This window comes from Phocoena sinus, chromosome 13 (genome assembly GCF_008692025.1).
Source record: "Phocoena sinus isolate mPhoSin1 chromosome 13, mPhoSin1.pri, whole genome shotgun sequence".
Lineage (NCBI taxonomy): Eukaryota > Metazoa > Chordata > Mammalia > Artiodactyla > Phocoenidae > Phocoena > Phocoena sinus.
In genome coordinates this window covers 2,232,721-2,249,136 of record NC_045775.1, presented here as the reverse complement: position 1 = coordinate 2,249,136, position 16,416 = coordinate 2,232,721, and the positions used below count along the sequence as shown (strand labels likewise).

At 48.8% G+C, this 16,416-nt stretch overlaps 1 protein-coding gene across 1 annotated transcript in view; it reads right to left on the bottom strand.

The window, feature by feature from the left end:
• LOC116764590 (doublecortin domain-containing protein 2C-like) overlaps positions 1-16,416 on the bottom strand; it is a 141,396-nt gene that overhangs the window by 87,620 nt on the left and 37,360 nt on the right. Inside the window, 3 exon segments of the mRNA XM_032653314.1 lie at positions 2,752-2,799; positions 6,563-6,692; positions 11,671-11,799. Of these exon segments, the coding sequence (XP_032509205.1) occupies positions 2,752-2,799; positions 6,563-6,692; positions 11,671-11,799 (307 nt within the window).

Sequence of the window (16,416 nt, the reverse complement as noted above, 5' to 3'; positions counted from 1 at the left end):
AGCAAACAAACTTATGGTTACCAAAGAGGATAGTAAGTGGGCAGCGGAGATAAATTAGGGGTTTGGGATTAACATATACACACTGCTATATGCATGATAGGTAAACAACAAGGACCTGCTGTACAGCACAGGGAATTATACTCAATATCTTGTAACAACCTATAACGGAAAAGAATCTGAAAAGAATATACATGTCCACATATATGTATAACTGAATCACTTTGCTATATACATGAAAGCAACACAACACTGTAAATCAACTATACTTCAATTTTAACAATGTTTAAAAAAACTACTTAATTTTTAAAAGAAAACTCAGCACTCGATCTTACAGAGAGCTGCTATTCTGCCCACCTAACAGCCTTAGAATGGGAAGATGACCAAGGGTCCACGACAGCCCCTCACGTGCTGCAGGGCAATGTCTCCCTCGAGGGGCAGTCCTGGGTTTCCAGGTTGATTTTTAAATTTCCTCCCCCCACTTTCCAAAAGGATATTGAGGTAGTTCACGCAGAAAACAGATGAAAGTCTAATAAGTTAGACGTGGAAAATTGGGAACAAGTAAATAAAGGAACAAATATATTTGTCGTAATATACTTGCAGTGACTAATCCTAAAATCCAGGCTTCTGTAGCCAAACAAAGGAGGCCGGCCTGTGGAGTAGTTTCCGTTCTCAGCAATGCAGCCCAGTCCTCAAATGGGGCAAGGATTCCTCCAGTGCTCAGTTCTGAGATCCACGTACCATACAGACCTTGACATAAGGGACGACGGATACCGTAAAGCCCTTGACAGGTATCTGAACACCAACCTTTGTTAAGTCAATGCCCTCTGTTTTCTTCTAGGGCTTTCCGTTTTCTAGAACAAAATGTGCTTGCTGTACCTGCTATACGCTCTTGTCACACTGACTTCATAGGAGAATCTCAGCGATAGATCTTAACCTTCTTAAAGTAACACATCTTTACACTGCAGTCTATGCCATGTTTGTGATCATTCTGTTAGACTCCAAAGTATTAAATATCATCATCAAAACCCATTAATTTTCCAGTGATCCATTTCCAGAAGAGAAAAGGGAATGCAGACAATATCGGAACAAACACGCTCACATTTTAGACCAATTTTAAACTTATAATGAAAAGAAAATTACATCCCTACCTCTAAGGAGCCAAAGTCAAAACCCCACCACCATGAAATGAGGACAGAACACAAGCAGGTAGCGATAAACCCACACTACAGGTTCAGCAGACGGATTCAGTTACCTGTGTGCTCAGAGGCTTCCAAAACCATGAAAGTATGGGATTTCAAGCTTGTACTCTTCACGCTAAATAAGTCATCATTCAAACTTCGGTGCCCACACTATACATGAAAACACTGGGGAAGGCAGAAAAGAATAACTCTGCGGGACTAGAACCCCGTGCGTTCATGCAGGCGTTTTCCCTTCCGGGATTGTCTGCCCCCTTCTCTGAATCACACTTCATGACCTGCACCTTTTTGCTGAGCTCCACGTGTGGCTCACTCCCCAGCCTACAAACCATCATCCTATGCCCGTGACTCATTCATACAAAATTTGTGTCATGACATAAGTCCACGTGTCTGTCCCCACCAGATGGAGCGCACCCCAAGGGCAGAATCACGTCTATCATTTTTGTGTTCTCAGTGATCCTCATTCATTCATCCAACAAACACTTAACACTAAACGCAATCCTTAGAGAAAATCGAAAATAAATAAAATGATCATTGAGCTCAAGAAGCTACCAAAATAACAACAGAATCAATTCGGAAAAACCTTGACACCAAAAGCCAGACAACAAGAGAAACAGGTATCCTAAGCTAGTCTCACTTATAAAGAGACGTGCAAAAATCCCTAACAACATTTAGCAAAACTTATTCAGAAAAGTATTTTTTTTAGTAGTGAGGCTTTTTAGGTGCAGGCCGGCTGGGTGAGGATTGTGGCCATGAATTCGGTGTGAAGAGGGTCAGGTCAGCTGTGTTATCCCCTGCAGGGACTCTGAGCTCCTTCAGGGCAAGTGCAGACAGAGCGAGGGGCTGGGCTCCAAGACCAGGCTTTCACCAGGCGAATGCAAGGTGGGCCCTAGGGGTAAGGAAGCCAAAGCTCCTTGCAGGAAGGTGATAAACGGTGGGTAAGAAATCTGGGCTGCAACTGGAGGAAAGCAAACCCAAAGGCTGTTTGCCAGATGTTGGAAAAGAACAGATCGATACCCTGGAGAGCCTGGAGGCCGGTGAGTTCTAGAAGGACGGGCCTAGAAAGCCGGGAAGGACATGGTACGCATTCAACAGCTTTGCTGAATGAACATTCACGCAAGTAGAGCCACTAAAGTACTGATTCTATAAGCTGATTTGGGATGTTTTCATCATGTAAACAGGTGATAAGGGCCCTTCGGAGCCACCGAGGTCTGGTTTCTACCTGTCCTGCTCGGCCTGAGCTCTGTGCCGCAATGTCAGACTGCGTGCAGACGGACACAAGCACACCCCTCTGTACCTTCCTCCAGTTGCCAAGTCTGCCTGACATCTCCGCCCAGCTCCTGCCAGGCCTTTTGCTCCTACCACTGCCAGAAGACCTGCGTGTCTTTTTATCCCCACACTCGCTGGGTTGCATCACTAACACCTGGGTGTGCCTCCCAGCCCTGGAGACTCTGAGCTCCAAGGATACACCTGATGCCTTGTTCGGCTCATTCACAGGAGTGAGCCTGTGCTGAGAAGCTCGTTCTACAACGGCGGGGCCGGCCTGTCGTGTGGCCTTTTTTTTTTTTAATTAATTTTTATTGGAGTATGATTGCTTTACCGACTGCTGCGTCAGCCTCAGGAGGCACCGACCACGAGGAAGGCGCTTTCTGTCCCCAGAGGACACAAGCCCACATCAACAGCGGCTCCCAGGCTCAGGAGAAAGGGCCCCAAGGAAGTCTGTTCACTTTACTTCCCTGAAATATATATATTTTTTTTTTAGTATTTTTAAACTTTATTTAAATGATGCAGGGAAGGGGCTAAGAGAGGTAGGTGAGACACTGGCCTTGGGTGCAAAATTTAAGGGGACACCAAACAAGCCGGTCATCAAGATAAACACGACTTGAATGCAGCACTTGAAAAATCAAAATGCAAAAAGTAATGCACGATGAACAAAATATAAAAATTTTAAATGAAAGCAGGATGAGTATTATCGATTTTTCCTTTTGCCTCAGGCTCCAGTGTAGCTGACACGTGCTTTTGCATTATAAAAACATTTCTCACAGATCAAACCTACAATAAGGTTTAAAAAGTGTGTTTCTTAAAAGAAGGAGAGGTAATCCGGTGTGTGTGACTGTGGTGTGTAAATGGCAAAGACTGTGACAATGGGAAGAGGTTCAAGTGTAGGTGCTGGAAGGCAGGTCTGGGGCTAGTAGGTGGCGGGGGGAGGTGAAGTGGACCCCAGATGGCCCTTGAACACACCCCCGATGCCTGGGAAGACATGCTTGTGCCATGAGCGTCTGCCCCTTTGGCCAGACTGGACTGGTCCCCAAGGGCTCCCAACTGGAGCCTCCTGGGTCCCGGCTCTTCCCTGAAACCCTTGAAAATCCAATGGCTCCTCACTTACAGGGGACGGGAGGCAGGCGGGTGTCTGACCTAAGGCCATGCGTTTACAGGCACCTCTGCCCCAAAGCTTCTATATGATCTTGGGGCGGCGAGGAGGGGAACCCTAACATTTTTAAGCTTTTGACGGTGGATTAATCACGTTTGCAAACACAGTTTCGTCACACAGCCCTCATGATGACATGCAGAACAAGCGTTACTGCTCCCCCTGGGCTGGTAAAGAACCCGGGCTCCAAACATGAGGGTTTACTTAACGCCCCGCAGCTGATCAGCAGAAGGACTGAGACCAAAATCCGATCCAAAACCCAGTCCATCCTCTTCCTACCCCACCGCAGAGCTCTCGTTCTCCTTCTGTGCCTGACAGCCAAGCAGATCCACGTGCTGTTTCTGATTCTTCACCGACTCCAACCTCTGCCATGCACGTTTGGAAAGGCCTCCCCAACGTGGGTCTCCAGCAGACCGGCACCTGCTTGGTCTACTTCCCATGTGGTGACTGGACCTCAGTCTCTCATCGACTCTGCTCACCCCAAGCCCAACCTCTCTGGCGAGGGAGAAAGCTATTCAAGCAACCAGCAGATTCAGGTCAGGGTTCAACACATGAACAGAAGATGGGAAGAAACAAAACACACTGAAAGGCAGAGGAACTCGTGCAGGGAGCAGCGGACACAGAGTAGAGAGAACCGTTCAACTCAGTCCGACAGCCCCACCATATCTCCACCCGCCATGCTGTCAGGACCGTCAGCAACGGACTAAGGTGTCAGCAAAGTCAGGAGATATCCACACTCACCAGGCGCGCGGGCAGGACCCTAACCTAAGCATCTGCCTGCATATCACACTGCTGGGGGGTCACCATCTGTCAACAGGGCGAAGGGAGCCTTAAAGTAGAAAACCTAAGAGCACAGGAGCCAAAATAGGCATAAGGGCCCCCAGACACTGCTCCCCCGGTGGCGTCTCAAGTCTCCAAACGCACCCCGAGCTCCTGCAGGGCACCTCGGGGTGGGGTGGAGGCCTACCGCCTGCGAGGCTGAAGCCACCTGCCTGTCCCACAGCGAGATGAAAACTGACACCTCATTCTTAGCACAGTGCCCATAAGAGCACGACAGAGAAGCCCGACAGGGAGGGCTCCTGCAAGCCCTCAGATAGTCCCGACATTAGTGCGGGTCAAACGCACCCCCGGGGGCTGAGCTGCCACGGGGCCGAAATCCCCCAGACTGGTTGTCTCAGCAAGACCTGGAGACGGGGAGCAGTGCTCGGTGCCCGCCTTACAAACCGTACTGAGGGGAGACGCAAGAGGGAAGAGATATGGGGACATGTGTATGTGTATAACCGATTCACTTTGTTATAAAGCAGAAACTAACACACCATCGTAAAGCAGTTCTACTCCAATAAAGATGTAAAAAAAATAAATAAAATGCAAAAATTTTTTAAAAGAAAAGAAAAGAAAAAAACGTACCAACCGTCGTGTGAAGGAACACTCGGGCTCGTGTGTACACGCCCCCGAGTGCCCGACACCCCGGCACTGGAGAAGTGGGGATGGCCAGTCCCGTGCAGCTCAAGGCCTGGCCCCTGGCAGAGTGCATCTGTTGACCACCGGCCTATCCTCCCGTGCCCCATGCCCGCCTTCCCGGCTGACCCAGAGGCAACAAGCCCAACCACAGTCCTCATCCCAGGGCCTTCGTTTGGGACCAAAACTGAGGAGCTGGATCAGTGTGAACCGCAGACCTTCAGTCCGGCAGGTCAGCCTTCTTCCCAACCCTCCGCAGAGCCTGGTCCGGCCCCGACACCTGGCGTCAGGCACTCAGGAGCTCATCTGGAGCTGTGGCCCCGAGAGCCCGAGTCTCACAGAGAGGCCTCCGTGTCTGGCCAGCACATCAGGAAAGTGAGGAAGGGATGTGGACTCTACAGACCTACAGATATTTGGAGTTGGGAATACTGAGGTTTTTCATACAAATACACCCTGAAAAGCAGGATGGGTGAGACACGGAAAACCAAGGAGGCGTCAAGTGTAAGTCTGCCCTGGGAATGGAACCAGACCACCTCATCTCATGACCTCAAGGACCAGGAACCATGAGAAGGGCTCTCTGCACATACAGAGCCTGCTCTGTCCTGTGAGCATCAGGGCAGGACACAGGACGCAACTCCGAGCGCAAACGCTGGGTTCGTCTACCTCAGGGGAAAACCCCGGGCGTCCCCCAGGCCTGAGCCTACAGGACAGCCCTATGCCTTCACTACTGGCACTCGGCTGCCCTATCCTAGATGCAAGCCGGAGAGTGCGGGGATAATCGGCGCACTATCTCAGGGGACGGGACAAGAGTCCCCACCGTCTCATCTTCCTCCCAGTCATTGCTTCGCATCCACAGATGCACACACCGGGGGGTGCCCTGTTACGCAGGCCCAGGATCTACTACAAAAATCACTGCTCTGTTCACCAGGAGAGACTGCCAGCCTGCACACTCTGTTTTAGATAAGGAAAAGCAAGTCGAATTAAGAAAACGAAACTGCACCAGATGGAGCGTGGGCTACCATGACCGGGGCCTGGGGCCAGCTCTATCCTGTACGTTTAGACTCTTGACCTCTGAGACCCCAGGAACCCCGGAGAAAGACTCAATACGGGATCTCACTGTCCTTGTGGCTCTATCCAACAGCAGGGGTTCCTCCAGGCCAAAGATTTTGAAAATTCAAAACTGCCTCATAGGGACTACCCTGGCGGTCCAGTGGTTAAGACTCCACGCTTCCAATGCAGGGGGCACGGGTTCGATCCCTGGTCGGGGAGCTAAGATCCCACATGCTGCACGATGCAGCCAAGAAAGTATTAAAAAAAAAAAAAACAAAAAAAACGCATCATATATAAAACGATAGTATCAAGTTTCACTACAGAAAAGTAGCAGATACCTAAACTGACCATACTTGGGAGAGGAGCTGGGGGGGAAGGGCAAAGTTTACTAAGCAGGAAGGGAAGCAATGAAATGTGCTCACTGTTAGACTTCTCCGGGGACCTTTGGGGACTTCCAAGAAGGGAAATACCGGAAGGCCTCCAGTCCTGCCGCAACGTAAAAATGGTTGTCTTGCAAATCCTTTGAGTTGTCCAGAAGATGCCCATTCATTGTAAATAATCTCTGAGTAAAGAAAGAAAAAATGAGCTGGGAACTTAAGAGCCATGACATCAGGCTGGGGGCACCCGGTACATAATGCGACTGGTATGTGCACCACAGGAGAGCTGATGCTCTGAGAGCAAACGTAACCAAAACGGGCTAACGGAGCCCTGCAGGAGTGGCTCTGCCAGGGCTAGGCTCGCTTTCCATTTTTAGATTTTTTAATTAAAGTGTATCTTTAATTATGTACAAGTATTCAGAGGGCCCTGAGAACATTTAAGCTGTTGGTTGGTGTTCAATTAATTTTAACTAATAACAGTTAAAATGAACACAAATTGGCTTATATTGGTATAACGATACTTGGAAAACAACCCGGCATTTATTAGCAAATAATATGCCTTTTTGTAAGCACTAAAAGACTAATATTTGTCTACGTTTTATTCTGCACTCTATTTTGGCGTGTATAATTCATTTATTTAAGAAAATGTTCCATTCATTCAATGCTGAGCATCTGTTAGGCACCATACAATGAGGTGGGCATGGCCTTGTGTAAAAAATATGAAATAAGAAAGCCACTGCTTCCCCAAAGTCAAGAAGTGTGTAAAAGCCTATAAAGGCAAGTATGACCAGAGAAGGGCAAAATCTCAGCATTCTAAGAGGAGAAAGATGAAAGGCAACTGTAGGCTTCACTAAGGTGAAATGTACAAGGGTAGGTAGGAGTTCCTCATGTGAAGATGGGATGAAGCCTTTGGGGCAGCAGAAGGGGCCTCTGCAAAAAGCCAGAACACAGGGGATTGACTGTCACCGAAGGGTGAAATGCACCCTTGGGTGAAATGGAACTTGAACGTTGAATCCCAGAGCCTGGAATTCTAGGGGGAGGAGCTTATCATCGATTTAGTCGGAGTGAGTGGGGATTTGCACGGAAGTGTGGGGTAAGCACAGTGTTTTAGCAACAGGCGGCTGGCCATCGTGGGTGGCATGTGATGGAGGAAAAGCACCTCACCTGCGGGAGGAGATGCAGAGCTCTCGCAGGGCGTACAACGTGCTCACAAATGACAGCAGTGAGCACAGGAAGGGAGAGGAGAGAAGGATGCAGGGCACCGGGAACAGGTGGGACCCACAGGACTCAAGCCTCCCTCCCCTGAGCACCCCTCAACCTCAGCGAGCAGGGAACCACCAGATGGCTGGCTCACACACAGCGCTGGGCCCCCCGCCCTGGAGTTTCTGATTCAGTGAGTCTAACATGAGGCCTGAGCATCTGTTTCTAACAAGGGCAGCTCCTGGACCTGCTGCCTCGGGTCACCCTGTAGGACCAAGATGAAGAACTTCCAGACAGGGGGCAAATGTGAGATGCCCCAGGGAGTGGAACACAGGGCTTCCAGGTGAGAAGCAGGGCTTGGAACTTTCTTCCTCTCCTGTTGTCACCTTGGGACAATCGGTGCCCATCCCTGGAGGGCTCACAGCTGGCACGAGTGTCCCCAGGAGCAAGCCAGGGAGCTGCAGACACCCTCGGCAGTGAGGGGCCCAGGGAGGCGGCAGGACTGACTGGCTGCGGCCGCGAGGACAGCCTCCCCCCAGAGCTCAGGTGCTGGAGGCTGGACCGCAAGGCGCTGGGGGTGGGGCCTTGGGAGACTCCACCGGAAGCAGAAGTGCTGGGACACATGGACCAGGCACTTAACATAAACATGGAAAACGTTACAAAAGAAATAAGGGAAATATGAAATAAAGAAAGAAGCACAAATTATTGTTTGGAAGATAAAATAGAGGAACTCTCCCAGGAAGCAGCAGGAAATGATAATAGAACATATAGAAGTTAAGAAATAAAAATGAGCAGAAGTGCCATCAACCAGATAATAAGAATCCCCAGGGCTTCCCTGGTGGCACAGTGGTTGAGAGTCCGCCTGCCGATGCAGGGGACACGGGTTCGTGCCCCGGTGTGGGAGGATCCCACGTGCCGCGGAGCGGCTGGGCCCGTGAGCCATGGCCGCTGAGCCTGCGCGTCCGGAGCCTGTTGCTCCGCAACGGGAGAGGCCACAACAGTGAGAGGCCCGCGTACCTCAAAAAAAAAAAAAAAAAAAAAAAAGAATCCCCAAAATAAGTTAAATTAGGAGTAGAAAGGAAGAAATACGGGTAGAAATAATGAAAATTGGTGTCACAGAATGAAAGAGGGAAGACCTCCAAGTGGAAGAGTCCACAGATGGTGAAAAAAAGCAGACAGAAGAGTTTAGGTTCACCAACACTGCCCAACCTGTGTCTGACGAACGTGGCTTGAATCAAGCATTGAGGGTGGAAATGGTTGTATCTCAGAGCCTCAGAACTTGACAGGGACCGCTCACCACCCTTCTCTTCCAGCAGGTAGAGAGCTCTGCCAGGTGCACAGAGCCCAGGGCTGCGGGACGTGGGAAATTCAGCCTCTTTCCTCTTCAATTCCTCCCCGTGCTAACGACTCTCCTTTCCGGAACCGCATCTGGCCAGCCTCACGGCCAGGCATCACCCATAACACTGCATTTCCCAACCAGGGCTGGACCAGGGTGAGGCGAAAGAAGCACCCGGGTGCAGATCTGGGGGGTGCCCGCTTTCAGGGGTGCACCAGCACCTCCTCCCAAGCCCAGCACACCCCGACCTCTACTCATCTGCCGTCCTCAAGGCGAACCTCTTCGGGGTTATTCCTAGACTGGGCTCCACACCTGGGTGTGCTCCTCTCCTACACACTCTGCCCTCCACTGTGATTCTTTTTGATTCTGCCTTCTCTGCGGGGCCACAAGCTCAACAGGGGTGAGCGGACCAGGCTGGGCCTCCCGCGTACAGCGTGGTGCCCACCGTGCAATCAGCACGCAACACACGTCTGCGAAAAGCACATTTCTCTAACACCGAGATCAGCAATAATCTCTCACACAGAGACCCACCCACAATCTTAACGGTTTCTGTGGAATATATATATATATCCCAGAAAGTTCAAAACTATCCAATAAATCAACCAATTTTAATACCACTGAGAACTTGGCTAAGTCTCTAACGGACACAAGAAAAAGGTACAGTAGAAACCTCCACTGAACCATATTAACATCTAAGGAATGATAAATACAGATAGATACAAACGACTTCTCAAACGTATGTTGGCTATTAGCTGTCGGTTCCGTTCAAAGATAACATGTACGTTGATAATAAAAAAAAAAAAAACCTGTAATGTGCCTATTACATCACCCTTTCAAGCTTACTATTGAATATTTGAACTTTCTAAGCATTTCCTTTATTTCCAAGCTCTGTACTTTTTCTTTTTTTTTTTTTTTTTTTTTGCAGTACGCTGGCCTCTCACTTGTGGCCTCTCCCGTTGCGGAGTACAGGCTCCGGACGCACAGGCTCAGCGGCCATGGCTCACGGGCCCAGCCGCTCTGCGGCATGTGGGGTCTTCCCGGACCACGGCACGAACCCGTGTCCCCTGCATCGGCAGACAGACTCTCAACCACTGCGCCACCAGGGAAGCCCTGTACTTTTTCTAAACTCAGCCACAGAGAACTAATTTAAGCCCAGGGAAAGAAAGAAAGGAGCTTATTGATCTAGTGTCCTATTTTCCCTCTAGATATCCTACTTCCGTGCTTGCTTCTCCCTCACAAAGATTTCACCTCTTCCTTTCACCACTATGTGATACTTGTGATTTTAGACGTGATACTTATGATTAATCCCACTACTGTTTCTGGCTTCTTCCAAAAATATGCACAAGCCTATCTGCTCCAGACAACTGTCCCTATTTCTTTAAGGATGAAACACGAATACTTATAACTGCATCCTGAAGTCACCTGGGCACTTACAGGACTTTTTATTATGTGAACAGTGGTCTCCCTGGAACACTGGTGTTCACTGTTATTCACCATCCTCACTAGGCTAGCGAGTATCCCATTGCTCTAAATGTCCCAACAGTTATGTCCTGCTCACTAGTAGACACATCAGTTGTCATTGTTGGTATCACAACTCTCGACTGTCCATAGATCTTCTATGTTTTAATTCACCCCCGAGAAAGAGTTAATTGACACAAAAGTGAAAAGGGACTGAATGTTTTTGCCCTTCCTCTCCAATGCCAGTCACCCGGAACCATAACTGTCCCTGAGGACGACGCTTCTAATGGTCCTTCGGCCTCACTCCACATCACCCGACTTCCCAGCTTTGAAGGTCTGTGTCCTCCTGCGCTTTCCCACCCACTCCCGCGGCGAGACCCGGGCCTTCTCATCACCCCGTGTGTTCCCAAGGCCAGGTCTTCTTCACCTCCCGCTACAGCCTGTAGCCTCACGGCTCTCCACTCCCTCCCTCCCGCCCTCCTCCAACCGCCAGGCCGGGGTCTGAGACCACCGGGCCATCCCTAGAGTCACCCGCACACACCGAACCCCTCCTCTGCTGGTCCTCCCCACCCTCGGCCGTGGACGAGTCTGTCTATCTATCTTCCCCTCCCTAGTCCCAGGCTGCCGAGCGTCGGAGGAAACCACAGCCCGGCAGCGTGTCCCACTGCAAATTTGGGGTCCAGGCCAGTGGGGCCCCCAACACTGCTCGGCCAGTGCAGCACACCATCTCCTCCATCCAAGGGTTCCATCCCCCCGTGACGGGCCCCGTCACCACTCGGACACCAGCTCCCCTGCGTGGCTCCCCGAATTCTCCTGCCCAAGAGGCCTCATTACATCACCTGAGCATCTAACTGAATGTTAATCACTGGCCACCCGGCAGGGGCACGGGGGACCCGGGGGATTGGGGAGACCACATCTCAGCCTTGTTAGCTGTATTCACCACGCCGAGGGTGAGGCAGATGCTTGCTAAACTTTTTTGAATGAATGAATGAAACTGTTAAAAATAAGTATGGCCCAAAGACTGCAGAACTATTGTCTGCCTGAAGAATTAAAATCAGAGTTCACGAGAAATCATTTCAGACCTTGCTGGACGGGCAGGAAATTCTCACTGAAAGGCACAGAACGAGTCCCTCCTTCCGGGTCCCCAGAGCTGGGCCAGAGCCTTACTTTCGAACGCCTCCCAGAGGAAAGACCTTCTCTCCGATCATGGCCAGCACGCAGTTTCACTCCGTCAGGCTGAATTTGGGTATAATAATCTTTACAGGTGGAATAAATAATCTTCCATTTGTGAAAACACTGCAGGAACCAGAGGAAAAGCCTCCATTAGGGCCTCACACCTTGGGGGAAAACGCTGGGAATTCACGAAAGATACCCAATTACAGAAGCACGGAAACCACACGGAGCCCTGAGCAGCCCCTGGTGGCCCACACGCCACCACATGGAGGACAGTCCCCAAGCCCCATAGTGCTCAGAACCAGGGAGGGGCCAGAAGCGCTGGCGACACGGCCTCATGGGATAGAAGACACCCCGATGAACAGGACTAAACTCTACTCTTTAAAAAATAGGCCTCCGTGACAACAGGGAACATGGAAGAAAACTGTGTCCATTTGGAAAACAAACGGGGAAATTTGGCGTTTAAAATGCAGCTGCTGTCCCCTCCGTGGCGCCAAGAGAGCGTCCCAGAGGAAATAACGTGCGATCCTCTGGAAAGATAATAGAAACCACTGGTTTCACTCTCACAGTTTAAGGCAGCTTCCCTGTGGTCCTGGTGGGTTTGTTTTCTTATTTCTATGGGCTGGGGCTGGGAACACGGCTGGGGTCCGCACAAAACCCAGTGCAAAGCTACTAGTTCCCTGGTGTTACAGTCAAAGCCACTTAGCAACAGTTTCAAACTCTTATTAAAATATTGTAAAACATGAGGCTATTTCTTTAAGTCTAAAAGTTTTGGATAGCATTTAACAATACAGGAGCTCAACTTCACGGTGCTGACTTTCAATCTGTTACTTCGTTATTTATGATTACTGTTGTTTTTCCTTAAATGTAAATAATTTAAAATTGGAGAAATACATCTCTTGTTTCAGAGTAAATATAAATTTTAAGTTAACACGTTTGTGCACAACAAAAAGGATCAGCGAAGGCTCTGTGGAAAGAGGCTTGCCATCACCCCAGAGGCCACCTTTTTCCGTACTTAAAGCCTCTGCCCCAAAACAAACCTCGAAAGGGGCATTCTGTGCAAGTCGTAGCACAGCTCATCTGTGATGTTGCCGCTACCCTGAAGATTTGCTGCAAGGTTTCCACCTATCCGTGTTCCTAAATGGTGCACGCCGAAAGTCTCTCCAAACACAGACGGCTAATAATACAAGAAATAAATGTTGAGACAAGGCCATGTTGTGTTTTTGTCTACGTTTTTAAGATATTTAACACAGATTCTCACGCTGAGTGCGGGGAAATAAGCACGCTGTTATGGACTGAACTGTGTCCCCCACAGATTCTGGCAGCCCTCGCAGGCTGATACACACACACATATACACTGTTGACGTGGGTAAAAGTGAGCACGATCTTCCTGAAGGGCGACTTGGGGACACAGACATGGAGACGCATGGGACCAGGAATCACTGACACAGTCTGTCCACTCCCTGAAATCCAACCCACGGAAATGTGGGCACGTATACGTGAACCTGTAGAAACGTCTCTCGCAGGGTCACAGGCAAACCTCAGAGACATCGCGGGTTTGGCCCCTGACCACAGCAACAAAGCGAGTCACACGAAGTTTTTGGTTTCTCAGTGCATAGAGAAGTTACGTTTACACTATACTGTAGTCTATAAAAACAATGTACGTACGTTAATTTAGAATACTTTATTGCTAAAAAAAAATGTTTGCTATCATCTGACAACAGAGGGCGGCCACAAACCTTCAATTTGTAAAAGAAAAAAGCATTATCTGTGAAACACAAGAAAGCAGAGCGCGATAAAACAAAGTAGAAAGTTTGCCTGTATTTACAAAAACCAAAATATAAAAACAACCTAAATGTCCAAGTGCAGAGGAATGGTGAAACAAATCATAGCACAGGATACAATCATAACTAATGCAGCCGTTTAAAACTGTTTACGCAGAATTTGTATTTAGGGGGAAAATGATCAAATACAATTAATGCTGTAAGAAAACACACCAGCAAGTACAGAGAGAACTAAAAGTAAGTGGCCCTCAAAGTTAACAGGGGCCGTCTCTGAGGAGAAGAATAACGAGCAATTTTGATTTTATTCTTAACACATTTCCAGATGTCCACTTTTTTATACGAAGCATGTAAATACGGAGAAAAGGATTTTTTAAATTGTTAACGATCAAGAAAGAAATGTTAACAATAAAGAAATTAGGAAATTTCAAGTTTAGAGGGAGTGATGGAATTAACACATCCCCAGAAGTTTTCCGGTTGAGCTGGAGAACGAACTAGACCCTTCTCGCTCTGCCAGATTTTAGGTCTGTGCTGTTTGAGCATCAGACAGCCCGTCTTCCACCTGACGATCCAGGTAGATGTATGACCAACCCCAAGAAATACACCCAAAGATTGTTTCCCTAGAAAGTCTGTGACAGAGAGGTAATGGACAGGCACAGCTCCTGGACACACAGTGAAAGCCCATCATTGTTAATTACGTACAGACGGCTTTTGTAATACTAGGTAGCCATTTTTAAAAGCACAACGTATCTATATGTGCTAATAAGAAGCCATATTAAATTCTGTGAAAGAAAAAGGAAGATACACAGCAACGCTTGCAGCATACATACGCCTCTAAATCCTTGAATATGCAAAGCCTGTCTTACAAGGACACTCCAGAAACTTTTAACAGTTGCCTCTGGGGATATAAAGTGGGCAGAAGATTTACTTTTAATGTATACCTTTAAAACAATATATTTACCATGGGTGTAAGTTACTCTGGCCATAAAAAATAGTTAATTTTTAAAAATTACTTTGAAATGAGAGGTTAAAGGCATAAAACAGCTTTGCCAATACACCTCCCAATGTGCTCATTAATTTTTAATAGGTAATATTTAAAATATTTTAAGTAAGACATACTTTAAATTTTTTAAATAGGAAATGTTTTGAATTTTTCAAAGTAGGAAACAGCACTTGGATCTAGGAATGGATTTTGCCAGGTGACGCGGTGACGGTGGTGGTAGTGGCAGTGGGCGCCACTTACCGTAGCACACAGCTTAGTTAATGACAGACCAGGACAGACCTGAGCCTCCGCCTCCAGGCTGGCGGCTTCTCCTGAACGTGGACTCGACCAGCTGAATTCTGAGGACACGCAGACAGTCAGGGGGAACAGCTTCTCTCTCCACCATCCAGCTGCTACAGAACTCACGCTCAGCAGCCCCCCACTCCCTCTACCCCAGCTCCCGGCTTACCGGGAAGGGTCAAAACACCTTTCACCTCGAACATCAAAAACTCTGAAAGCCATCGTAACTATTTTCTGTTTGTTTTTAAGTTACAAAGTCTCCAAGCAAACATGATCAGGCCTTCCCTTGGGAGAAAAGGCTTTGCATTTGGACGGGTATTTGGGTCCATCTAGTGGAGTTTCTAGCACACCATATAAAGAATAGAGCACATGCCTTAAAAATAACTGGTTTATAACAGGAAAAAGAAAGTCTGTCAAAATAAGTGAGAACCATTGACAGTGTGGGTCAGGCTCCCCCCAAAAATGTATGTCTAGTGATATGTGTCTTTGCCAGAAAGGACCCATAGGCCAATAACGTTCCCTGAGATTTCTATCCATTCTTCAGAAAGAGGTGTCCTTCATAAAATTTAGAAATACTGTGTCTCTCATTATTTCAGAACAGCTCTCAGATGTATAAAAGGCACAGTGGAAGGACCTCAGATGTGTTGAGTTGCTCCCTTGCAGAGGCCTAAGGAAAAGTATTTTAAAGAAATGATGGTTGGGTTTTGGAAGGTAAGTGAAAGGAACAGCTTAGCTAATAAGCAGGTCATGCTTGCTCCATCCTTGGGCTTCCCAGCCGGGGGCTCCACTGTGTCTGGCAGGGGGTTCCCAGCCTCCTGGGCCCCCAGCCCTTTGCTGGTCAGCAGGGGCGTGAAGGATGACTCGCCGGAATGTGGGCTCTCTGCTACCCAAGGCTGGGACTGGCCTGCTGCTGCCGCCCCTCAGACATAGAGCCAGGACCCTGGAAACTCACTGAAATTCCTTCCGCTGGGAACAGAACCGGGTAAGAGGGAAGGTGCCCTCTGGAACTTCAAGTCAGGGATTTTCATCCCTATAATATCAAAACGGCACAATATATGAAGGATTGGGAGGGAATGGCTGCCATTTGGAGAATTCCTGCCCCTTAACGAGCACTGGGCGGGGTTTCCTGGGACTTTGCAGGTGCATGTCACCACCCTGTTTACAAATGAGGATGCCAATTCAGAGAGAGGAAGCGTGTGCAGGTCACAAAGCCGACAAGGTGAAAAGCGGGATTTGAACCAATGTTTGACCTGAGTCAAGTGTGTTCTCTTTCTACAGCCCCAAGCATAACGCGGGCCGGCCCACAGAGGGGTCCTGATTAACCGGGACAGAGTCCCCCGGCACCTCTACACCTGCCCCACCAGCTGCTTCCCGGGACAGCCAGCCCTCAGGCAACCTTGACCAGGGCGCGTTGAGCATCAGACAGCCCGTCTCCCCCGCCAAGGGGCTTTGGTGGGAACATAACTTCTACATTTCCTTTCACCATCCAGCAACTGCAAGGGCTAGGTTACCAAAAATAAACAAAAAGCTAAGACTAAGCCGTGCACTTCCACCCCACGTGAACTGGCAGGGGTGGAACGGCATTGCTTCTCCAAAATCGAGGTTCACGAGAGAAGAACACGCAGCTGAACCATACAGAAGGCTCCCGAGGGGAAGGGTGAGCGTCAGAGAGAGAAG